This window comes from Haliotis cracherodii, unplaced genomic scaffold (genome assembly GCF_022045235.1).
Source record: "Haliotis cracherodii isolate W230 unplaced genomic scaffold, xgHalCrac1.p SCAF_3, whole genome shotgun sequence".
NCBI lineage: Eukaryota > Metazoa > Mollusca > Gastropoda > Lepetellida > Haliotidae > Haliotis > Haliotis cracherodii.
In genome coordinates this window covers 9262593-9284926 of record NW_027266286.1, presented here as the reverse complement: position 1 = coordinate 9284926, position 22334 = coordinate 9262593, and the positions used below count along the sequence as shown (strand labels likewise).

The 22334-nt window shown below is 40.1% G+C and overlaps 1 protein-coding gene across 4 annotated transcripts; it reads left to right on the top strand.

The window, feature by feature from the left end:
• The first annotated feature begins 3568 nt into the window (after positions 1-3568).
• Positions 3569-21359, top strand: LOC139474641 (sulfotransferase 1E1-like). 4 transcript variants are annotated; one of them, XM_071257731.1, is made up of 7 exons: positions 3569-3660; positions 3825-3992; positions 8394-8717; positions 9493-9590; positions 12130-12274; positions 13310-13336; positions 20503-21359. In XM_071257731.1, the coding sequence occupies exons 2-7, from the start codon at positions 3842-3844 to the stop codon at positions 20622-20624; spliced, it is 867 nt and encodes a 288-aa protein (XP_071113832.1). In that variant the 5' UTR covers positions 3569-3660; positions 3825-3841; the 3' UTR covers positions 20625-21359. The 4 variants fall into 4 exon arrangements, with proteins under 4 accessions (XP_071113832.1, XP_071113830.1, XP_071113831.1 ...); XM_071257729.1 differs by having other exon boundaries at positions 3569-3992; XM_071257730.1 differs by lacking the exon at positions 13310-13336 and adding an exon at positions 12860-12886 and having other exon boundaries at positions 3569-3992.
• The last annotated feature ends 975 nt before the right edge of the window (positions 21360-22334 follow it).

Sequence of the window (22334 nt, the reverse complement as noted above, 5' to 3'; positions counted from 1 at the left end):
CGCAACTCTGCACAGCGAATTGCGGCGCCTTAGACGACTGGGCCACCCGTGCCCCCCATTTCAGGACGAGCACGTGCATATGAATTATGAAAATATAAACGTACACCGCCTTCAGAATACGTCGGCGATGGCTTTCACCTGAACGAGGTGTCAAACCGAATTACATACCCTACGGCTGAATATGAAAATTTAATATTCGAAGTCTGTTAAAAACGTATAATGTTTCTCGGGCATTTGTGTTTGAAACTGATGTCGGTATTTCTTGCAATTATTAATTTCTTTTAAACGAGGGAAATCAAAGATTTATGTGAGTTTTTTTCTCAACTGAAATTAAAAAATAAGCTGCTTGATCTCTGGTAGTTACTAAGAGATTTCTGTCTCCAGCACCCGTCGAGGTATATATGGCGTCCGCGAACAGATGACAGAAACATCTATTACATGTATACCATGCATGGAATGATTGTTTGTTTGTCACAGTGAGCAACTATTCTAGCTATACCCCTTCGGGCTGAAAATAATCGAATCTGACTAGACACACAAATGAGTGATATCATGAGCAACTTGCAACGCCTCCAAGCATTAGTTGCTGTAAAACCATAGTAAATAGAATTCCCGGATTGTTGAAACATACATACAGTGAACTACCTTTATAACGAACACGCTTATAACGAACTGACGGATATAACGAAGTTAGTTTCGGGCCCCGGCCATTTGCTGTATATGCGCTGTATATAAACTTAATACGAACTTCGGTTGTAACGAACTTATAAATTGTGGTCCCTTTGAGTTCGTTATAACCGTAGCTTACTGTATTTTAAAAGAAAACAGAAGAGTCTTATTTACCCATCTGGACGTCAAACCAGTCAAAGAGTGAAAGGGACCACTCATATCGTCTCATTTGTTTCGTTTTAAGATATATGTATAGAGATTCAGGTGAGGTGGTGAGGTGAGGTGAAATTGGGTTTAACGTCGCGTCCAAGATTATTGCACTTCTATAGCGAATCTTGCTTGTCTCTTGCCTCATTGTAATATGATGACCACAGTGTGATATACATGTATGATAATGCTCAAAGTGACGTGAACACCAACTCTCGTACCCTATTACGTTATACAAATACCTCCTAAAAATATAAAATAAACAAGCATCTGCGTTAGGAGTGTGCGTGTGTGTGTGTGTTTGTGTGTGTGTGGCTGCTTGTACTAGTCCGGACTGATGCCGATTTATAATTTATAGTGCTAGCACACTGAGATACTGTGCCGCAGTTCAATATAAATACCCCACTCAGACACAGTATACTGACTCCGAACCGCCAGTCCTAGTTTTAGCCCCTCAATGCCGAGCGCCAGACAGAGTAACAACAAGTACCATCTTTTAACGTCTTTTGGTATGAAGCGGCCTGGGATTGAACCCCGGACCTTCCGCTCTCCGGGCGGACGCTCTACCTGTAGACCACGGAGGCGGTCCTATAGAGATTCAGAGCGACAACACACTATCCACACGGTTGTATGGCAAGAGGGATGGCTTCAGCATTCCAATTGTCATCTGTCCCTTTATGTTGAGCAATATTCCAGCAGCTCCCGTCTTTCGTGTCTAGATTTCTTAAGGTAATTCAAACAGCTCTTTCTACGATGATTTCAAAGAGCATCTTACGATTTTTGCTTCAAGTATTTTTTACCACGGTTACAACAGTCAAGGTCATAGTAAAGTTTTCAAAAGGTTGTATGATGAATATATGGAGGATATTTCCAAATTTGAGGCATCAGTGACAAAAACGATGTCCAATGTATTTCCCTATTTTTACTTGTACCATATGTTCCCGTGTTTTTTCATATGAACGATTGACTTGCCGTTGCTTGTGTTTGTGATGGCTGCCACCGGTAGGGCAGAATACGCTCACCTATCGGCGAACACCTGGTGTTATCACTATTTGATAGGAATTCATAAACATACTTATCATATTGTCTGAATCGTACAATAAACCTTTACCAGATATTCTTATGATTATGGAATAGATTCTGTCGCATTTATTTGAGATTGTATGGTAATTCATTTGATATTGTATGCTATTTTGGAATGCATTTAACATACTGTGGCATGCATTGACATCCATGAATATTATGTGCTATGATTACTCATTTGGGATCATGTGATATGATATCGGGTATACATGTGCACAAGTCGCCATATGTGGTAAAAAAAATACTGCCGTAAATCCTTGCATAGGCGCCTGCCTTGTATAAACGCCTGGTCCAACGACCCTCTTCCTTGAATAAAAGCCTCATTATATGTTAGCGTCACTAAATTAACTGTCAGTGGGACCTACTGAAATAAATAAATGCCTATCTGTTTTTACTCTTTTTTTTATTGAAGCCCTTTAATATCATCCTCGACAATCCAGTGTATTATATCTCCATTCCATATTTCCATAATCGAGCATGCTTAGCAGAAAAGGGTTGTAGAACACGTGATACGTATAAACCATGACCTGTACAAACTGACAGGTCATCGTAGATCTGGTAATATATCCGGTATATATATATATATATATATATATATATATATATATATATATATATATATATATATATATATATATATATATATATATATATATATATATATATATATTGATATTGATATATACTGATATATATTGCATCAGTTTAGGTGTATGAACTAACATTACCAATATTCATATTTTATCAATAATTTTGAAAATATAAAAAATACTCATACGCACACTGAGTGTGACTTATTTGTTTATTTTTCTATTTTATGTCTGCTAACGTAGATGATGGTATTACCACATACTTTATCAGGGATGGGTTTATGTCCTAGTCAAGCAACCGCTGTCTACAAACAATAATCGTAACATAAATACCTCGTGTAAACACAACCATACAATGCTAACTTTCGTCTCCAACTATTACCGTTGTGATTAAACCAAAATCATCATTATCTAAATGAATGATATTATTTAATGTGGAAAGAGTGCATCTGTTTTATCTGTCCATAGAAATTACGCCTGTTTGTGTTACACTTACCTTTAACATGAATCATACATTTGTATCGCCATCACCATCATTTAAACAAAATTTAGTCATTCCCATAAGATAAAATATCCATACTATGTTTCCAGTGGGATCAGATTTGGAACAATCCTACATATTTTCTCAATGACGACTCCCTATTAAGAAATTATGAGAAACCACTTACACAAAAAGACACGGTTTTTCGCCGCGATGCATTGTGGATCTGAATTTGCCTCAAGCCAGGCATTAAGCCGGTCGAGCGTGAAAAGACGGCATATAAAACGTCAGTCTGCCCATGTACCAATATTACCAAGAGAAACCTCCATCCTAAAACTGCCGCTTGATGCGAAACGCTGTATACATTCCGAAAACGTGAAACTATGTCCTAGGACCTTCCCCATCTGTCGACAAGGCTGCTTGTAGTCATAAGTTTCCATCAGGATTTATGACGTATATCTTGTTTATATCACGTGTATCCTGGACGTGTGTATAAGTAAACACTTCAACTTGTATGCGTACACACTTGTCACCACACAAGTAGCAACAGAGTCGACCGCAACTACCGCCGAACATGAAGAAAACTACAGCATCTCAAGGCAGATAATTGATTCCGTGGATCACTATTGAGTACTAAGATCAATAATTTTCATCGTTATTAATCTCAACGGTGATTTCCCCTCCACGAAGTCAAGAACTGTTCAACTTATTCCTGCATGTCGTGTGAATACTATTGTTTTAGAACTTCATCACCTGTTATTAACTTTCTTTCATCTGGTTGCTGATGGGGACAGGTGAGAAACTTGTCCTGATGAGGACGACCAAGGGCCAGCCGATTTACTACCTGCAGAAAGATGGCGTGCTGTATCCCCCCCTGCCAGACTACAGCACACACTTAAAGAATGTCAAGAACTTCCGTTGTCAGCCTGACGATGTCTGGATCTGCGGATACCCCAAGTCAGGTACGTGATTTACCTCGAGATTAAACTACAGTAGCGCACGTTACTTATACTGTCAGTCAATCTTTGCTCACAGTATAAGCTTGTATTATATTTCAATTATTATATGATATCATAGCGTAACTGACAGTGTTACTATTACAAGTAGAAAGTACCCGGGGCATTAATAGATGCATGGTAGATATGTATGGTAGATATACATGGTATAGACGTGGATGGTAGACATGCATGGTAGATATGCATGGTATAGACGTGGATGGTAGACATGCATGGTAGATATGCATGGTATAGACGTGGATGGTAGACATGCATGGTAGATATGCATGGTATAGACGTGGATGGTAGATATACATAGTATAGACGTGGATGTAGATATGCATGGTAGATATGCATGGTATAGACGTGGATGGTAGATATACATAGTATAGAAGTGGATGGTAGATATGCATGGTAGATATACATGGTATAGACGTATATGGTAGATATACATGGTATAGATGTGGATGGTAGATATACATGGTATAGACGTGGATGTAGATATGCATGGTATAGACGTGGATGGTAGATATGCATGGTATAGACGTGGATGTAGATATACATGGTATAGACGTATATGGTAGATATGCATGGTATAGACGTGGATGGTAGATATACATGGTATAGACGTGGATGTAGATATGCATGGTAGATATGCATGGTATAGACGTGGATGGTAGACATACATGGTATAGACGTGAGTGGTAGATATGCATGGTAGATATACATGGTGTAGACGTGGATTGTAGATATGCACGGTATAGACGTCGATGGTAGATATGCATGGTATAGACGTGGATGGTAGATATACATGGTATATACGTGGATGGTAGACATGCATGGTAGATAAACATGGAATAGACGTGGATGGTAGATATGCATGGTATTGACGTGGATGGTAGATATACATGGTATAGACGTGGATGGTAGATATGCATAGTATGGACGTGGATGGTAGATATGCATGGTAGATACACATGGTATAGACGTGGATGGTAGATATGCATGGTGTAGACGTGGATGGTAGATATACATGGTATAGACGTCGATGGTAGACATGCATGGTAGATATGCATGATATAGACGTGGATGGTAAATATGCATGGTATACACGTGGATGGTAGATATGCATTGTTGATATACATGGTATAGACGTGGATGGTAGATATGCATGGTAGATATACATGGTATATACGTGGATGGTAGATAAACATGGTATAGACGTGGATGGTAGATATGCATGGATATAGACGTGGATGGTAGATATGAATGATAGATAAACATAGTATAGACGTGGATGGTAGATATGCATGGTAGATATACATGGCATAGACGTGGATGGTAGATTTGCATGGTAGATGTACATGGTATAGACGTGGATGGTAGATATGCATTGTAGATATACATGTATAGACGTCGATGGTAGATATGCATGGTAGATATACATAGTTTAGACGTGGATTGTAGATATGCATGGTAGATATAGATAGTATAGAGGGGGATGGTAGATATGCATGGTAGATATAGATAGTATAGAGGGGGATGGTAGATATGCATGGTAGATATAGATAGTATAGAGGGGGGTGGTAGATATACATGGTATAGACGTGGATGGTAGATATACATGGTATAGACGTTGATGGTAGATATGCATTGTAGATGTACATGGTATAGACGTCGATGGTAGATATGCATGGTAGATATACATGGTTTAGACGTGGATTGTAGATATGCATGGTAGATATAGATAGTATAGAGAGGGATGGTAGATATGCATGGTAGATATAGATAGTATAGAGGGGGATGGTAGATATGCATGGTAGATATAGATAGTATAGAGGGGGATGGTAGATATGCATGGTAGATATAGATAGTATAGAGGGGGATGGTAGATATGCATGGTAGATGTACATGGTATAGACGTATAGTTGTAGGTGTAATAAATATGCTTGGACCGGTTTCTACCCCCCCCCCCCCCCCCCCCCCCCCCCCCCCCATGCATATCTTGCCCATTAAGGAGTGAACGCATAGCTTTGACAATCCTAACAAAGTGAGTCTAGTTAGCCTATATTTATTAAGCACTGTGATGTATCCTAACTTGCTTTAGTAGAAGAATTATAATCATGATGATGATAGTAATAATAATGTTATATCCTGGGCATGACATCACCACAGGAGAGAGTGCAGGAGAGAGTGCAACGCCAGTGGGTCAAGTATATGTTTATTGCAACCCAAGGCACACTCCTTTAAATTTATGGGTCGTCACAACTCTTACATGACGCTATATACCGTGACACTGTGTACACTCCGCCATGCATAAATTAAAACACATAATACTCACTACACCAGATTGTGCAGAGTATCGAAAGGATTTGTTTAATGCGGAGGACATTTCCAATTTGTGAATTTGCGACTAAAAAGTATCTATGCATATATGCCATAGCAGAGGAACGACCGTCTAATTATTCTGAATATTTACATATGTAGCATGTAAAACACAGTTGCGTGTAAAACAATACGACGTTGTCATAGAGAATAACTGTAGTCTTAAACAGTCTCCTTGTCTGACCCCACTGTCAGCCGCGGTACACCACGGGCATGTTGGAAGACAAAGGAGGGACTCCCTACATGAAACATACATGTTGATTGAGATAGATGGAGCAAGTGTAGGGATTGTTTACAGCTACAGAATTGTGTGGTATACTCGTGCTGCGATAGAACATGGGGTGCGACTATCACGACCATGGCGTGTGTGTCTTGCCTGTGTTCAAAGAATTGATAGCCAAACCAGGATCAAACGTCATAGAAACGCTTAAAACCTGACTAATGGTATTCAGACGTGTTGCAGCGTGCTGGAAATGAACACATGCTTTCACGATATGTCAGTTAACCGGCATGCTTGTCAGTGTCATGTTAGTAAACTCGGTAACAAGACGTGTTTCTCTGATTATTCAAGGCTCTGGCGTCATCAGAGCTATATATATAGACTTCGTGCATTTACGGACAGACCGATCGATCATTGACATTTGTCCTTCACTGTCAAAGTGTCCGATTGGTCAAAACACACACTAAAAACTTTGAGTACTGGAGGATTTACAAATAGGTGATACAAATGTATGAGTCTCATTATAAGTAAGTTCTAAACAACAGGCGTCTTTTCTATGGACGGAAATAACAGATGCACTCTTCCCAAAGTAAATAATATTCATTCTTGTTCCTTAAGGAGGTGAACGCTATATAATTGAATGACTTTTTAGAAGATGGGTGCCACGTAAACGTCGAAACTAATGGCGTCATTGGCAGTGTGTAACCAGGCTGGAGGTGCCATTGTAATTTGGCGGATCCTGCTATCAACCACTGGTGTGCTTGACCAAGAAACAGTTCTTTACAAGTCATCCGAAATATTCTTGACCGTCGAGTAAAACATTCATTAGCTGACTGACACGGTTGCTGCTGGTTACCGTATTCGTCGTATTATGCGCCCACTGACCAATTAGTAGCCTGTGTATTTACATGTCAGTCTGTATTTGCTCGTATGTAACGCATACTTCTTATTGGTAACAGCAGCGTAAAAGGGGAATATAATTACGAAGAAACTATTATGAAAAAAAATGTTTTAGTTTCATGAGCTTAGTTTTCATGAACTTTGATCACCACTTGTCGGCCATTCACAGCAAATGTAATCTACAAATTAATACGTTCGAAATATTTATAATAGGGTCCTCAATCCTGGCCTGGTATTACAAGGACTGTAACAACCGAGAAACGAAAATATTTCTCGTGTTGAAATAAATTGATGCTTCTCACAGGCAGAGTCTTTGATCTAGCAAAACCTCGCCAGTCCGGACCCCGCTGAAATGGAAACCTCGCTTTTAGAACGATTCTGTTAGAAACGCACAAACTGCATATAGAAGATTGGTTAAACTTGATCTTCAGCAACCCATGTTTGTCGTAAGAGGCGACTAATGGGATCGACAGGTCAGGCTCGCTGACTTTGTTTATGCATGTCATCGTATCCCAATTGCGTAACATTATTCTCAGTATGTCAATGACTAGATTGTATTGTCGATACTCGACTATTTACGGAAGGCCGAAATATAGTTGAAACAAAGGTGCATATATGCAAAGGACAGTGGTTCTTATTCTGGATGTTCGTTCAGACGTTTTTCCCTTGGAATGATAACGTCCTGATTAACGATGTCTCGCTGTATTTGGATATTTTCAAATAATTTCTAGTTTAGTCAGATTTAATCCAGACTTCGTGAGTAATCACATATCAAGTTGCGTCACGTGTGTATGCTCCCTTCTTGCTTATCATTAATACACTGAGCTTAACATTGATATTTGATAGTGACCTTGACCTTGCAGGAAACCACTGGATATGGGAAGTGGTTCAGATGATCCTGAAGGGCAAGGCCGAGTTCGCCACGGAGTTCATGGAGAAGTTTCTCGTTGACTTTGAGAGTCTAGACTCTCCTTTCTTGATGTCCAAATCTCGTCGAATTCTCGTGTCGCATCTTCCCTGCAAGCACGTCCCCTATTCCATGTTCCAGAAAGGCATCAAAATTATTTATGTCGTCAGAAATCCAAAAGATGTAGCTGTGTCCGCCTACAACCACCTCTCCTCTGTCACCGAGGACTTCCGCCAGATTTCCTTCAGCGAGTATCTCGCCCTCCAGCTTCAAGGCAAAGGTAAGCGGCTGAAAGGCTCACATTTGTTTGTTTTGTGTTTTATTTGTTTGTTTGTTGTTTAACGCCGCACTCAGCAATATTCAAGCTATATGACGACGGTCTGTAAATAATCGAGTCTGGACCAGACAATCCAGTGATTGATGTCATGAGCATCGATCTTCGCAATTGGGATATGATGACATGCATCAACCAAGTCAGCAAGCCTGACCACCCGATCCAGTTAGTCGCCGCTTACGACAAGCATGGGTTGCTGAAGACCTATTCTATCCAGGATCTTCACGGGTCGGGCTCACATTTAATCCAGGGGCCAAATAACATGGTCAGGACATTCTTTGGCCCATTGGAAATGGCATATATTGAAGTAGCAGACAGATGTAAAATGTTATTGTCGAGGCGTATATGTTTACATCCTTTGCAAGTTTTGTACTTTTGAATTTTGACATAATCGAATACATTCAGGCCAATGTAAGTGGAAAAGGTGGATGATTGTCGAAATCTTTGACTCAAAATGAACTTTTTAACATTTAAAGTCCTGTTTTGTCCTACTTCTGGACGGTGACAATCGTCTCAGGTCAAAGATTTAGGTTCAAATATTAGACGAAGCCCTCATACTTCGTTATCGTGTGAGGTGCTTATCTCGAGTCAGTCTTCACAAGCGCCGACGTTTTTATCTCCTTCTCAGGGGTAGTTGCTAATAAATGCCGCATAGAAAAGTAGAATCACGAAAAATAATGTTCATTTGGTCTTGTAAGGAGAGAAATATTCCTTCTTTCAGTGTATTACGGGGACTGGTATGACCACGTGACCGGATGGACCCAAGCTGCCCTCGCAAATCCAAACATCTTAATAGTGAAATATGAAGATATGAAAAGGGTAAGAGCCTTATCCCCTCAGTGTGTATGAGGAAACTGAACTTTTAAGTCACTTTACTCCCTTGACTCGGGAAGATGCTCATGACTATCAAAGTCCAGTTTCCACCCTTGCCGAACTAGGCTGGAGTTATATTTTGGCTGGACTAACGTGTCTAAGCATATCACAATATACATTTTGATTATCGATCAGATCGTCTGGACTGGGCGCCGCCATTTTATTTCAAGCAAATGCAAGTGATTCAGGTGGAATCTGGTTGGTCAATAGGAGGGACATTGAAGGGACATAACTACTGGTTACGCTACGATCGAGCCTATAAATTTCAGCCTTGTTCGGTAAACGCTCAAAAACACCTTAACGAATACAGCTATATGACGGTATATAACGGAGTGTGGACCCCCTCAGGATCCGGATACGATGACTTGCAAAAACCAAGTCACTGAGTCTGACCACCCGATCCCGTTAGTCGCCGCTTACACTTCTAACCCGGATCTTCAAAGGTTGCCGAATTCCGTCGTTTCTTCATTACGACAGCAGTAGGGTGCTAGGGTCACATTCCACCCCGGGGCTCCACTGAGGTACATTAAGTCACACATAATACCCAGCTGCGGTTACCGTTTATTAGCTGTTCTATAGGGGAACTGTGGGTCTACGGATTCACCTGTTAAAACATGTGGCGTTGTGCGCTATACGATTTAGAGCGCACTCCCACACCTTCGATTCGCTTCAGATATATTTATAAAAAATATATCTTCCTTGCTGATAGTACCTATCACTAAGTCAATGACCCCCCAAAACACCAAATTTATTGGCTCGAACGTGACTTTGAAAAAATATTCAAGACCATTAACAGACCGTAATATTGTTTCAATATGCTCATCAACTTGTAAGATGAGCATCACATCGAAGCTAGGGACACACAGACAATGAGTCTTAAAAACGTTTTAAAAACTTACTTATGTCTTGAAAAAGTAAGAGAGTGCAAAAATGTTAAAACATAAAAAAGTAAACCTATTGTGTCTACGAATTTAAAACGAACATGAACCGGATATGATTACTTCCTATGTGTCAACCGGCCAATCACTAACGCATAAGAGACACTAAGACAACTATTATGGCCGGTATTGACCGCAGGCATGACGGGTAATTTTCCGGTTTACATGCAATCATGTTCATTTCATCCCAGATAGATTTTATCACAGTCGTTGATGTCGCGTCATCTTTCTGCGAGGCAATGTGATGACTTGCGGTAATAGAATCATCATACTACATGGTATTGCTTATTCACGATGATACAAAACTATACTGAAGAACAACCACGTGGGAGAATGACATTAACGCACTTAAATGTTTGACGTCACGTGTCGATCTATTAATATTACGGCTTCAGACATGTATGCAAACAAACATGACGCATGGGTGATATAGCAACACGAACTGTTATTTTGGTTCGATGCATTTATATGACAACAGATTTCTTTATAAAACAAATAGATTGCCCTTGACAATGTTTCATATATAGTTTGACAACCTAAATTTTAATACTTTAGCCCAAAGGCGATATAGCTCAGAAATGCTGACCTCATGAATATTAATTCATATTTAAACAGTTATGCATGCAAATCTTTAGAGACAGCTACAGCTCTATCTAATTCATGTTTTTTTAGGAATTTAGCAATTTGATATAATTTAAATTCAACCATGCAGTTAATAATTTAGTTTACTTTAATTCTATCTTCTCACATTCAGCTAACAGTTTAACAAATGAGCGAGTGAGTATTATTTTACGCCGCTTTTAGTAATATCCCAGCAATATCACGGCTTCACACATTGTACCCATGTCGAGCGAACACTTTAACCACTAGACTACCCCACATTACCTGTTGGATGTTGACGTTGGTAGTTCTCCCGTGTACATCACTCTGCCGTGTTATTTACAAGAAGTTATTTTATGAAATGAGCAAAGATGGTCATCCACTGCCATGAACAATTCAACAACTGCACCAAAATACAATAACGCGTGGCCCCATTCTTACAGTGTCAACCCAAAGGACTTCAAGCAAATGTATTTTTAAAAGAAAATCCAGGGTAGATGCAGGCCTTCATACTGAATCTTAATTAAATGCCTTGAGTAAAGTTGACGCCCTCATATTTTCATACCCCCCCCCTTAAAAACCACCTGGATAACACCAACGACGAGGCATCACAACCGGACTGTCATGTTTATTTACATCAGAGAGTTTCCGATCATTTCTTTCAATAACATGTACGAGTCCAGCACCCAATAATCATTCCGCTGTCCGATACAGTTCGATAAAACCTAGTAATATATGTATTGTACGCTAAACAACGATACCATGTCAACTTTGGTTTGAAGGATCGAAAGGAAATAGACCAATTTTACCATTGCTGCCGTGTTGTGTCACGTCATGAACGTCACGTCAAGTGTTGTAGATGTGCAGCGGATGATGTCGTCGGTTACCTTGGTATTGGCGGGTAAATATTCATATGTGTTGTTTTGTGTTGTTTTGTGTTGTTTCAGGACTTATACAGAGAGGTGAGGCGGGTGGCGGGCTTTCTTCGCCAGAACCCGGGGGAGCAGACGATAGAGAACATCGCGACCGCTTGCACCTTTGAAAACATGAAAGGAAAGAAAACAGAGTGTAAAGACAAATGGAGAGAAGACGGTCTCATCAGCTCCGTGTACAGAAAAGGTAGGCACCAACGTGTAGGTCTTATCAGCTACGTGTATAGAAAAGGTAGGCACCAACATGTAGGTCTTATCAGCTCCGTGTATAGAAAAGGTAGGTACCAACATGTAGGTCTTATCAGCTCCGTGTATAGAAAAGGTAGGTACCAACATGTAGGTCTTATCAGCTCCGTGTATAGAAAAGGTAGGCACCAACATGTAGGTCTTATCAGCTATGTGTATAGAAAAGGTAGGCACCAACATGTAGGTCTTATCAGCTCCGTGTACAGAAAAGGTAGGCACCAACATGTAGGTCTTATCAGCTCCGTGTACAGAAAAGGTAGGCACCAACATGTAGGTCTCATTAGCTACGTGTATAGAAAAGGTAGGCACCAACATGTAGGTCTTATCAGCTCCGTGTACAGAAAAGGTAGGCACCAACATGTAGGTCTCATCAGCTCCGTGTACAGAAAAGGTAGGCACCAACACGTAGGTCTCATCAGCTCCGTGTATAGAAAAGGTAGGCACCAACATGTAGGTCTCATCAGCTCCGTGTATAGAAAAGGTAGGCACCAACATGTAGGTCTCATCAGCTCCGTGTATAGAAAAGGTAGGCACCAACACGTAGGTCTTATCAGCTCCGTGTATAGAAAAGGTAGGCACCAACACGTAGGTCTCATCAGCTCCGTGTATAGAAAAGGTAGGCACCAACATGTAGGTCTCATCAGCTCCGTGTATAGAAAAGGTAGGCACCAACATGTAGGTCTCATCAGCTCCGTGTATAGAAAAGGTAGGCACCAACATGTCGGTCTTATCAGCTCCGTGTACAGAAAAGGTAGGCACCAACACGTAGGTCTCATCAGCTCCGTGTATAGAAAAGGTAGGCACCAACATGTAGGTCTCATCAGCTCCGTGTATAGAAAAGGTAGGCACCAACATGTCGGTCTTATCAGCTCCGTGTACAGAAAAGGTAGGCACCAACACGTAGGTCTCATCAGCTCCGTGTATAGAAAAGGTAGGTACCAACATGTAGGTCTCATCAGCTCCGTGTATAGAAAAGGTAGGTACCAACATGTCAGTTTTTAACATGGATACACCAGTCAGACTGATTACACTGACTCCGAGCCGACCAGTCCTTGTTTTACCATATTAATGCCCATCTCCAGACATGATATCAGATACCATATATGAACTTAATTTGTTTTGACACAGCCAGGGAATCAAACTACCAACAAATGCTCTGTATTTCCATTAGACGGCCTTTCTAGTTAGGAAGGACCGACATGTTATTTCACGCCCTCTGATCTATTGGAAATATAAAATAAAAAAATTAAGTAGCGATATTAGAAAAGTTACAAGCAAACTTCGGAAAGAAGCCTCCTGAATTTGACATAAAATGCTGTAGCTATTGACTTGACATTGAGGGGCGGTCGGGTAGCCTAGTGTTTAAAGCTTTCGCTCGTCACGCCGAAGACCCGGGTTCGATTCCCGACATGGGTACAATGTGTGAAACCCATTTCTGGTGTCCCCTGACATGATATTGCTGCAATATTGCTAAAAGCGGCGTAAACCCATACTCACTCACTTGACATTGTCTTGTAACAGAATGGGTGGTACAGTTGAACAATTCCGATTATCGCTCATCTGTCGCCATTTTTCGTGTGTAGACGCTGTACATCAGCTCAGGTAAACATTTGTTTAGATGATTATGCCCAACAGCAGAGCACCGCCCATTCCGATACAAAACAGTTTATGGTTTCAAATTGATCAATATTTAAGCCATTGACATACAATTTTCAAAGCCCTCGTACATGATGTCCAACAAGAATGTAGAATGTTGTAAAATCATGGACATGTCTTTAAGCCTCTTGAGATCCTCTGTATTCAAAGTAGCACCTGCGGTTCCCTCGACATGAAAGTGACTAGTTCTGTGGTTGATGATGTGGTTAAAGTGTAGTGCCATACCTCCTCTACAAAGACAAGGGATGTGATGCTGGGACTGTATACTGCCTCTATTTAAGAAAGGTGACAGATCTAACCCGGCTAATTACAGACCTACAGTAAACTACGGTTATAACGAACATGCTTATAACGAACTGACGGATATAACGAACTTACTTTTTAGTCCCGACTATTTGCTGTAGTTATGCTGTATATATGCTTATAACGAACTACGGTTATAACGAACTAAAAATAGTAGTCCCTTTGAGTTCGTTATAACCGTAGTTTACTGTATTTCACTTCAGTCATGCCTAGGAAACACATTTGAAAGACTATTTTTGAAAAGAATGCACAACTATAACATGGATAAGAATCTATCAAATAAATACCAATCATCCTTTCCACAACTTGCCCATATGTAAATCGCTTGACGATTGTGAATTTTCTTTGCATGATTGTTTGTGACGCGTCAAAAGCTTTCGAGTGTTGCACGGGGTTATTTTACTTAGGTTGAACCCAAGTTTTTTTTACGGCAAAGTGTTTTCTTGGTTTGGGAGCTGTTTAACAGAAAGGAAACAGAAAATTCTTGATAATGATCAGATAGGTTTATCAGAGCTGGCGTTCACCAGTGATCAGTTCTTGGCCCATTTTTATAGTTAGTATATTAAAAAGACATCTCAGATATTACTAGACTCTTTGTCGATGACACATGTATAAAATCGTAAGTGAATAACTTATGTCCAATCCTCAATAAAATTTTGACACCTGCGATGACAGAACGAGTTACCCCTTCCTGTTGGGTGTCACAGGCGCTTTCAAGTGCCTTTTCCCACCCCTGGTAAGTTCAGATCACATCAAATAACCTTACATAACCCCACACCGTGTAATTAATCCGTTTCCGATTGACATACAGTTGTCAGTGTATTAACGTGTTTGATTTCTTGTCAGTGAGGAAAATGTATTATTATTTTATATAATTTGTGGATGGAAAAAAAGGGGCATCAATCAAATGTTCCTCACACGAATGTCTGAGCAGTGTTCCGTCAGGGGATCGATCATGCATGGGTTCCTCAATGAATGTCTGAGCAGTGTTCCGTCAGGGGATCGATCATGCATGGGTTCCTCAATGAATGTATACACCAAGAAAAGAATATGCGCCGCTTACTATATTTCAATATATATTCTACCATGAACTTGAAAATTGCCCGATTCTGATATGTCAATCAGTGGTTATCAAATCACAATAAACCCCCTCTGATTGAACATTTGAAACCTGAAGTTGCGCGTTTGGTTTCAAATTCAATTTAGCACGTTTACATCTACAGTATGTTATATTCCAAGTATCCATGATATAAACAGCCGGGCAAAAGAAGGTATACACCCATGTTTGATGGTAGCTAACATTAAACAAACAAGTAATTCGATTGTGTATTTGATACGGATGCATAATTTTGTTTTGGACCTTGGGGTTGCAGCGTTTCGGTGACTGTTTTCAGATTTTGTTTGTAATTGCTCGGTCAAATTCAATTTTCAAGTGTATACTTTCCTTTCACAAACGGTGACTTTGGTCATGTGTTATGAGAGGGGTACCGTTGATACCTTACGGGAATACATTGATGATAACTGGCGTATTTTAACTACAGGACACTTGTTAATTTCTCGTCACTTCAGGGTTTCCTCGACCCAGCCTCGATAACACCCGAACTAAACCCGCATACCTTCACTCGTTGTAAATGGGGTCCCTGATTTATTTTCAAGTCGAGCTATATTAGTTTGTGGTGAGCCGAAATGGGATATAACGTCGCGTTCGAGATTATTGCACTTCTATAGGGACGTGCATGCACGTGTGTGTATGTGTGTGAGTGGCGGGCAATACCGGTAGGGCAGGGCATTCTTACATTTACTTCAACACCTGGGCCCACTTGCACAAAGCAATCTTAGTACTACGACTATTGTAAGCCTATGTTAAAGTATGGGAGTAACGATCATCTTAGCGCTAAGATCACTTTGTGGGAGTGTGCCCTGGTGTCATCACTAATATTCTTTCTCACTGTAACTTTCACTGCTGCGTTGCCTTTCAAGCCCAATGGAATCTGATGCGGCGGATAATCGAGACTGGTTATTTTCTGGCGTTGACGTTTTATTTGAATGACATGAAGCAAACTTGCAAGGGTTGTCAATTTGCACGACCTGAGACTCTCAGACATTGTAATCGCTCATTTAGATGTACGTTTTAACGAGGAAGTACGCGAACATGTATAATATCTGCAGCGAAAGGAAGTAGGCCGTGGCAATTCATCATGTTGAGCCATGCAATTATGACAATGATCTCACAGTCACATTTTATGACTGATGCTCTTGAATTATAGCATTCAATTAGAAGCCAGTTAAATGTATGTTTTCATGCCCGAGTCCTTCAAGGCTGTAACGTGTAAGTCACAGAGGATATGTCATGCGTCTCGTGAAATATCATGTTTCTTTCATCGGGTGAGGGGAGGGAGGGATGAGATATCACCTTTTCCTCCGTTATGAGATGAGAGAAACGACATTTCACGAGACACATGGAATATCCTATTTATTATATACTTTTTTCTGTAGTTGTCTATCAGAAAATTAAATTATTCATTACAAACCGCAAAACCTTGAAACGTAAATTCTCCCTACCCAACACACAGGGGCGGCGAATAAAAATGTAGTTTCGCGTTTGCAAAATCTTAAAATATAGAAACAAAAGAAACAAAAATATGCAGGGTCACGAAAATTCTGTCTCATACTTAAAGATACATACAGAATAAACTTTAATAAAAAATATTCTTGAAAACTACGAGACCGCTGTTGTAAGCGAAAGAATACCCGCTGGTCAAGTTACAAAAAATGGCGATTTGCAAAACGAACACTCTCGATTGAGGAGTAAAATGAGAAATTTACGGTTAAAAAGGAAACATTTTCAAGAAAATAACAAACGGCATGAAGCGATATTAACTCAATAAATGACCATCTGTCCTCATTTTGCCTTGTCAATGTGGAACTAACGTAAAAAGCAAGTCAACAGTTTGTGTACGGGCCAGACACTTACGATAAAGGGAGATAATTTGAGGGGAGGTCACTCTTGTATGACAATAGTTACGTCAAAGTGGTGGGTCGGTAGCCTACTGGTTAACGCGTTTGAAAATTTATTGAAAAAAATAAGTCGGTGTGTGTATAGTGTGCCCGCGCGGGTTCGATTCCCCATATGGGGTACAATGTGTGAAGCCCATTTCTGGTGTCCCCAGCCGTGAAATTGCTGTAATATTGCTAAAACCGTACTCACTCACTCTCATCCATAAGGTATGGCAGAAACATGTGATTGTTGGTTCGAGTTTCAGATAAGCCTTGATTGTTTCTTTCTTTGTCGGCACAAACGCCGCGATATAACTGGAATACTGTTAAAAGCGGCGTAAAACCCAACTCACTCACTCACTCACTCTTTGTCGGCACCATACCCTCGTGGTTTTCAAAATTCGAATATTCTTGAAAAAGTAATTATGCTTCAGCCTGTTGCAAAGGTAAGAAATTGCCTGCCACAAATTTGTTGCAAGGTGTTTTTCTCTTTTTTTAAAATCAGGCTCATAGGTTTAAGCAAAAACATGTTTGCTTTTATATTTGTACCTGAAAAAATGTCTCATGAATCTTGACACAAAATCTAAATCGATGCTCACGATGTCCAGACTCGATTATTTACAGACCGCCATCATATAACTGGAATAGTGTTGAGTGCGACGTTAAACGACAAGCAAACAAACATGTTCAACTGATTTGCATCTGCAGGGCCCCAGATACCTTTTTGAGCCAGTGAGTGTTTACTCCCAAATCATCATTCACATTGAGTATTGATCATATTCTTTGGGTATTCAATGTTTTTACTCATCTTTTCGAGACAAAGGAGTCAACTGACTGTCAAAGGCCAGTTTCCACCCTTGCCGAACTAGGCTGCAATAATGGTGTTACATTTTGGCTGGACTAACGAGTCTATGTATAGTCCAATCAAAATCGCGTAACGAAATCGACATCTAGTTTGTAAACAACATGCAGATTTCGGTCGACTGCAGGATTTGCGAAAAATGTTTACCGTCAACTGGGCGTCGAATCATAACTTCCAAATCTTTTCATGGTTTAATCAAGGTGCTCACATGATTTGGCGCACTTCTCGAAGTAAGACCCGTTTTATTACAACATATATCTTGATAATCGATCTGATCGTCTTGACTGGAAGCCACAATTTTGCAAATGCAAGTGATATGAGGGGTGGAATCTGATTGGTCAATAGGAGGTTGGTTGGTTGGTTTGTTGTTTAACGCCGCACTCAGTAAAATTCCAGCTATATGACAGCGGTCTGTAAATAATCGAGTCTGGACCAGACAATCCAGTGATTTATATCATGAGGGTTAATAGGAGGAACATAGAAGGGACATAACTTGTAAAAGCCACTGGTGCCGCTACGATTGAGCCCAGAAATTCAAGCCACATTCAGCGAGGGCGGAAAATTGTCTTTTAGAGTCAGTACTCTAACTCCCTTGCCTCGGGAAGATGATTTTTACTCCCTTTTGACACCAGTGAATGAATATTTTAAATAATAATTCAGCTTAAAATATTGTTTTATGTGACAAAGTCTAAATTATGTGGCGTATTGAAGATAATGGCTAATATTATTAAGATGTATATATACCCGGGTGACCCTACTAAAAATGAAGATCGGAAATTGTTCAAATATTATCATAAAAATGTAAAACAAGTTATAACGAACAAGACGTTCCATATTGTAGAAAGGGGTTTATTGTACAGAGATGCACTGACAGTACTGGAAAAGAAACAAACCAAAAAGGCCGGTGCGCAAACTTCAGTGCACTAGTTATATATGTCTGTCGCCTAGTCAGCTTTTTCCATGTCGCAACAAATGAAATATGTCATACAGTTAAAAACTAAAACAAATAACTCATCATACGACTTCCGTCACAGAGATGACAGGCCGCCATATTTGACGTTCGGCGATTGGCATTTCAGACACATGTCACACCTGCCCCCAATCAGCTGGTTTCTTCAGCATTGAAACTTGATGAATTGACTGTTAAGTTCATAAACCTGCCAGTTACATAATATAGCTTTGAAAGTAATTGAACAGAATATTGTTTTTTTCAGAAGAAACAATTCATCTTCAGTCTTTTGTGTTCCGACTTTTCCGCTTCATTAATCAAACAAGCATAGACTCTTTTTCTCTTAGGTATTCGACCAATTTTATCCATGTCCTTTTTAACCCTAAATAGTTTACTTAATGACGTTTTCCCTGTATGGCCTTGCAACAAATACAACAATAACATAGAGTTGATGGATGGAGCTGGTGCTGACACCTGTAGCCTGTCAGTGGCAACGGGAACACGCCTAAATCTACAGTTTCATCAACCCTGTTATGAAGGCGACAATGTGGGGTGATTATGTCTGTCCCTGGGATGAAAGGAACGTATTGTCTATATGCACTGAAACTGTCAAAGGCACCGTAAACACAGTTTTCATAGTCGAGCAGACAGACGTAAGAGGTCGCTCGAAGCGGTTTTTAAATTCCGCGAATTCAACTTAACACATTCCGCGTAAGCCGCCATGGCATTTTTTGACCCGATTTATCAATTTTGGATATTTGGAAAGACGATTGAATAGTTATATAGGAATTTTCTTTTGATGTAATTGGACATGTTTTCGTGTTTGGTTATTATTCAAATGTGATCAGTTAATCAAAGGTTAACTTGTAATTACGTTCTTGGAACAGTGTCTGCGTCATTGTGATTTGTTGGGTGCAGTGGGCCACACAGGATAATATTTTTGTGTGCGTATTACAACCCTGTCACAGTCGTCATATCACGAGTAGGTTCTCGTGGTCTGGGGCCGATTCTTATTTTGTTAGCATGGCGAACAATTTTGGTTTCATATAACAATACAGGACGCTTTGTATCCTCAGCCATTTGTTGTTTTTATATATCTCAATATACAAACAACATACAAACTCCCGCTTTTATCAATATTCGAGCGATTTCACACTGGGCCTTCACACATAGTACCCCTTCTTCCCGAGGCAAGAGCGTTAACTGACTATAAAAGTCCAGTAGAAAAACCGAGAAACATTAATCACGTCATGTTTCTGGCGTGCCCAAGGGTCGCAAGTTCACGCATCTCTGAACAAATTACAGACGACTTGGCCACTCGTAGTTATTTGTAACGGTTTTATCCAAACTATAATGTTTTTCACTCTTTGTTCAGGAGAGGTCGGTGATTGGCGCAACTGGTTCACTCCCGAGGAAAGTCGAGAGTTCGACGAGAATCACAGAAGAAAGATGGCGTCGTGTAAGCTCAATGTTGATTTTATCCTGGACGCAGACTGACTCTTCACCAGGATTGGCAGCTTTCCAATCACAGTTAGAACGAATGGCTATCAAAAGTTGATGTCGAGACGTTAAACCACCCGGAGAGATGTTAACTCCAAGTCAGCCGTTGGCCAGCACTGGGGCCAATGCTCCATCTGTACAAGGAATCTCTCCTTGCAGCGGAGCTGTCTCGGACAGTATTGGGTGTGAACAGTGAAGATAGGCTCACACATATACAAATCAACCTTTTCGTTATGGGCAGAAAATTCCTTTCTAGCGTTTAATCACAGTATAATACTATATTTCTTTGAGCTGTCTTGGGACAGTTTTTGATGTAAATGCTGAAGAAAGGTTCACAGGTACAGTTTTGGCCTTTTTATTATGTACACAGGGTTTTTTCTTTCATTGTCAACATGTTATGGTAAGATTCTCTTTGTTAATGTGGGACATGACGATCAGGTTGCTAAGTCCATATTGGACCGATTCTGGATGATGAAAAAATTGTGAATATTTTTTGTAAAAAACGAAACAAGATAAGTTATTTTTACTGATTCATTTGTTGTAGTACATAATAATAAAATGTGTTCACCATCTCTTGCATGACCTATAATCACCAATTGATGTACGAAAATTGTGCTGCGTAATATTATTGTAATTATTTATTACTCGATTCGTCTTTCCTTGGCTCCATGAATCTGCATTTCAGAATTATACACACTCTTCATATTTATTGCTTGACAGATACAAGATTTACTCCCATTGAAGTTTTCTATTTTCTGTAATAAATCCTTCCATTACAATTGTGCTTTTTTGTTGTTTTCTTGAGACTGAATGCGTATGAAAGGTACATTTCAGAGGCGGATCCTTTTGAAAACCAAATGTAGTATGTTGTAGGCAGTAAAATTATCTGAGAGAATTTTGATATTTTGGATCCCTCCCTTTTGTAAATGCTGGATCCGCCCTTGTTTTTGAGACTCTCTTTCATGAGAGTTGTATGACGTTAAGTGTTAACTTGATGCTCTCCCCGTGAAGATTGTCCCTGGAACTTATGCCACCGCAAGAGGCGACTTAAGGGATCGGGTGGTCAGCCTCTGTGACCTGGTTGCTGGCGTGCCATCGTACTTCGTTGCTCACAATCACTGGATTGTCTGGTGCAGACTCGATTATTTACAGACCGCCGTCATATATAGTTCGAATATTCCCGAGTGCGGCGTTTAACAACAAACAAACAAATGATGTTCGAATGTAATAGACTATTGGGCTGCGTAAAACGTAATTAGATCTATCCTTCACAAAGAGCGAGTGAATGTGAATTTGCCTGAGCGAGACTAGATTGTTTTAGAGGCCGCAGTAATATAGTGATGGAATATGCTGACTGCGGCATGAAACAAGATTCACCCATTGTGAAACGGGGTTCTCACAGAATAAGCTTACCACATCTATACGGATGTAACCTGTTTGGGGTTACACGGTTTAAGATGACACTTATATGTTGTTGTCCGGGCATGCAATCAATCATTACTTTTTATAAATTAAAAATGTTATTTTACGTATAGCACACATTAATCACGGTTTTATATGTAGAACGTCTTCGGGTAAGTCTTCGACAAGAATATATAAGATAGGTCATAGACAGGTTCCCCTTTTTCAAAAAGACCGTAGCACCAAGTGGTGGTGGGATAGCCTAGTGGTTAGTTAAAGCGTTCGCTCGTCACGCCTAAGAACAGG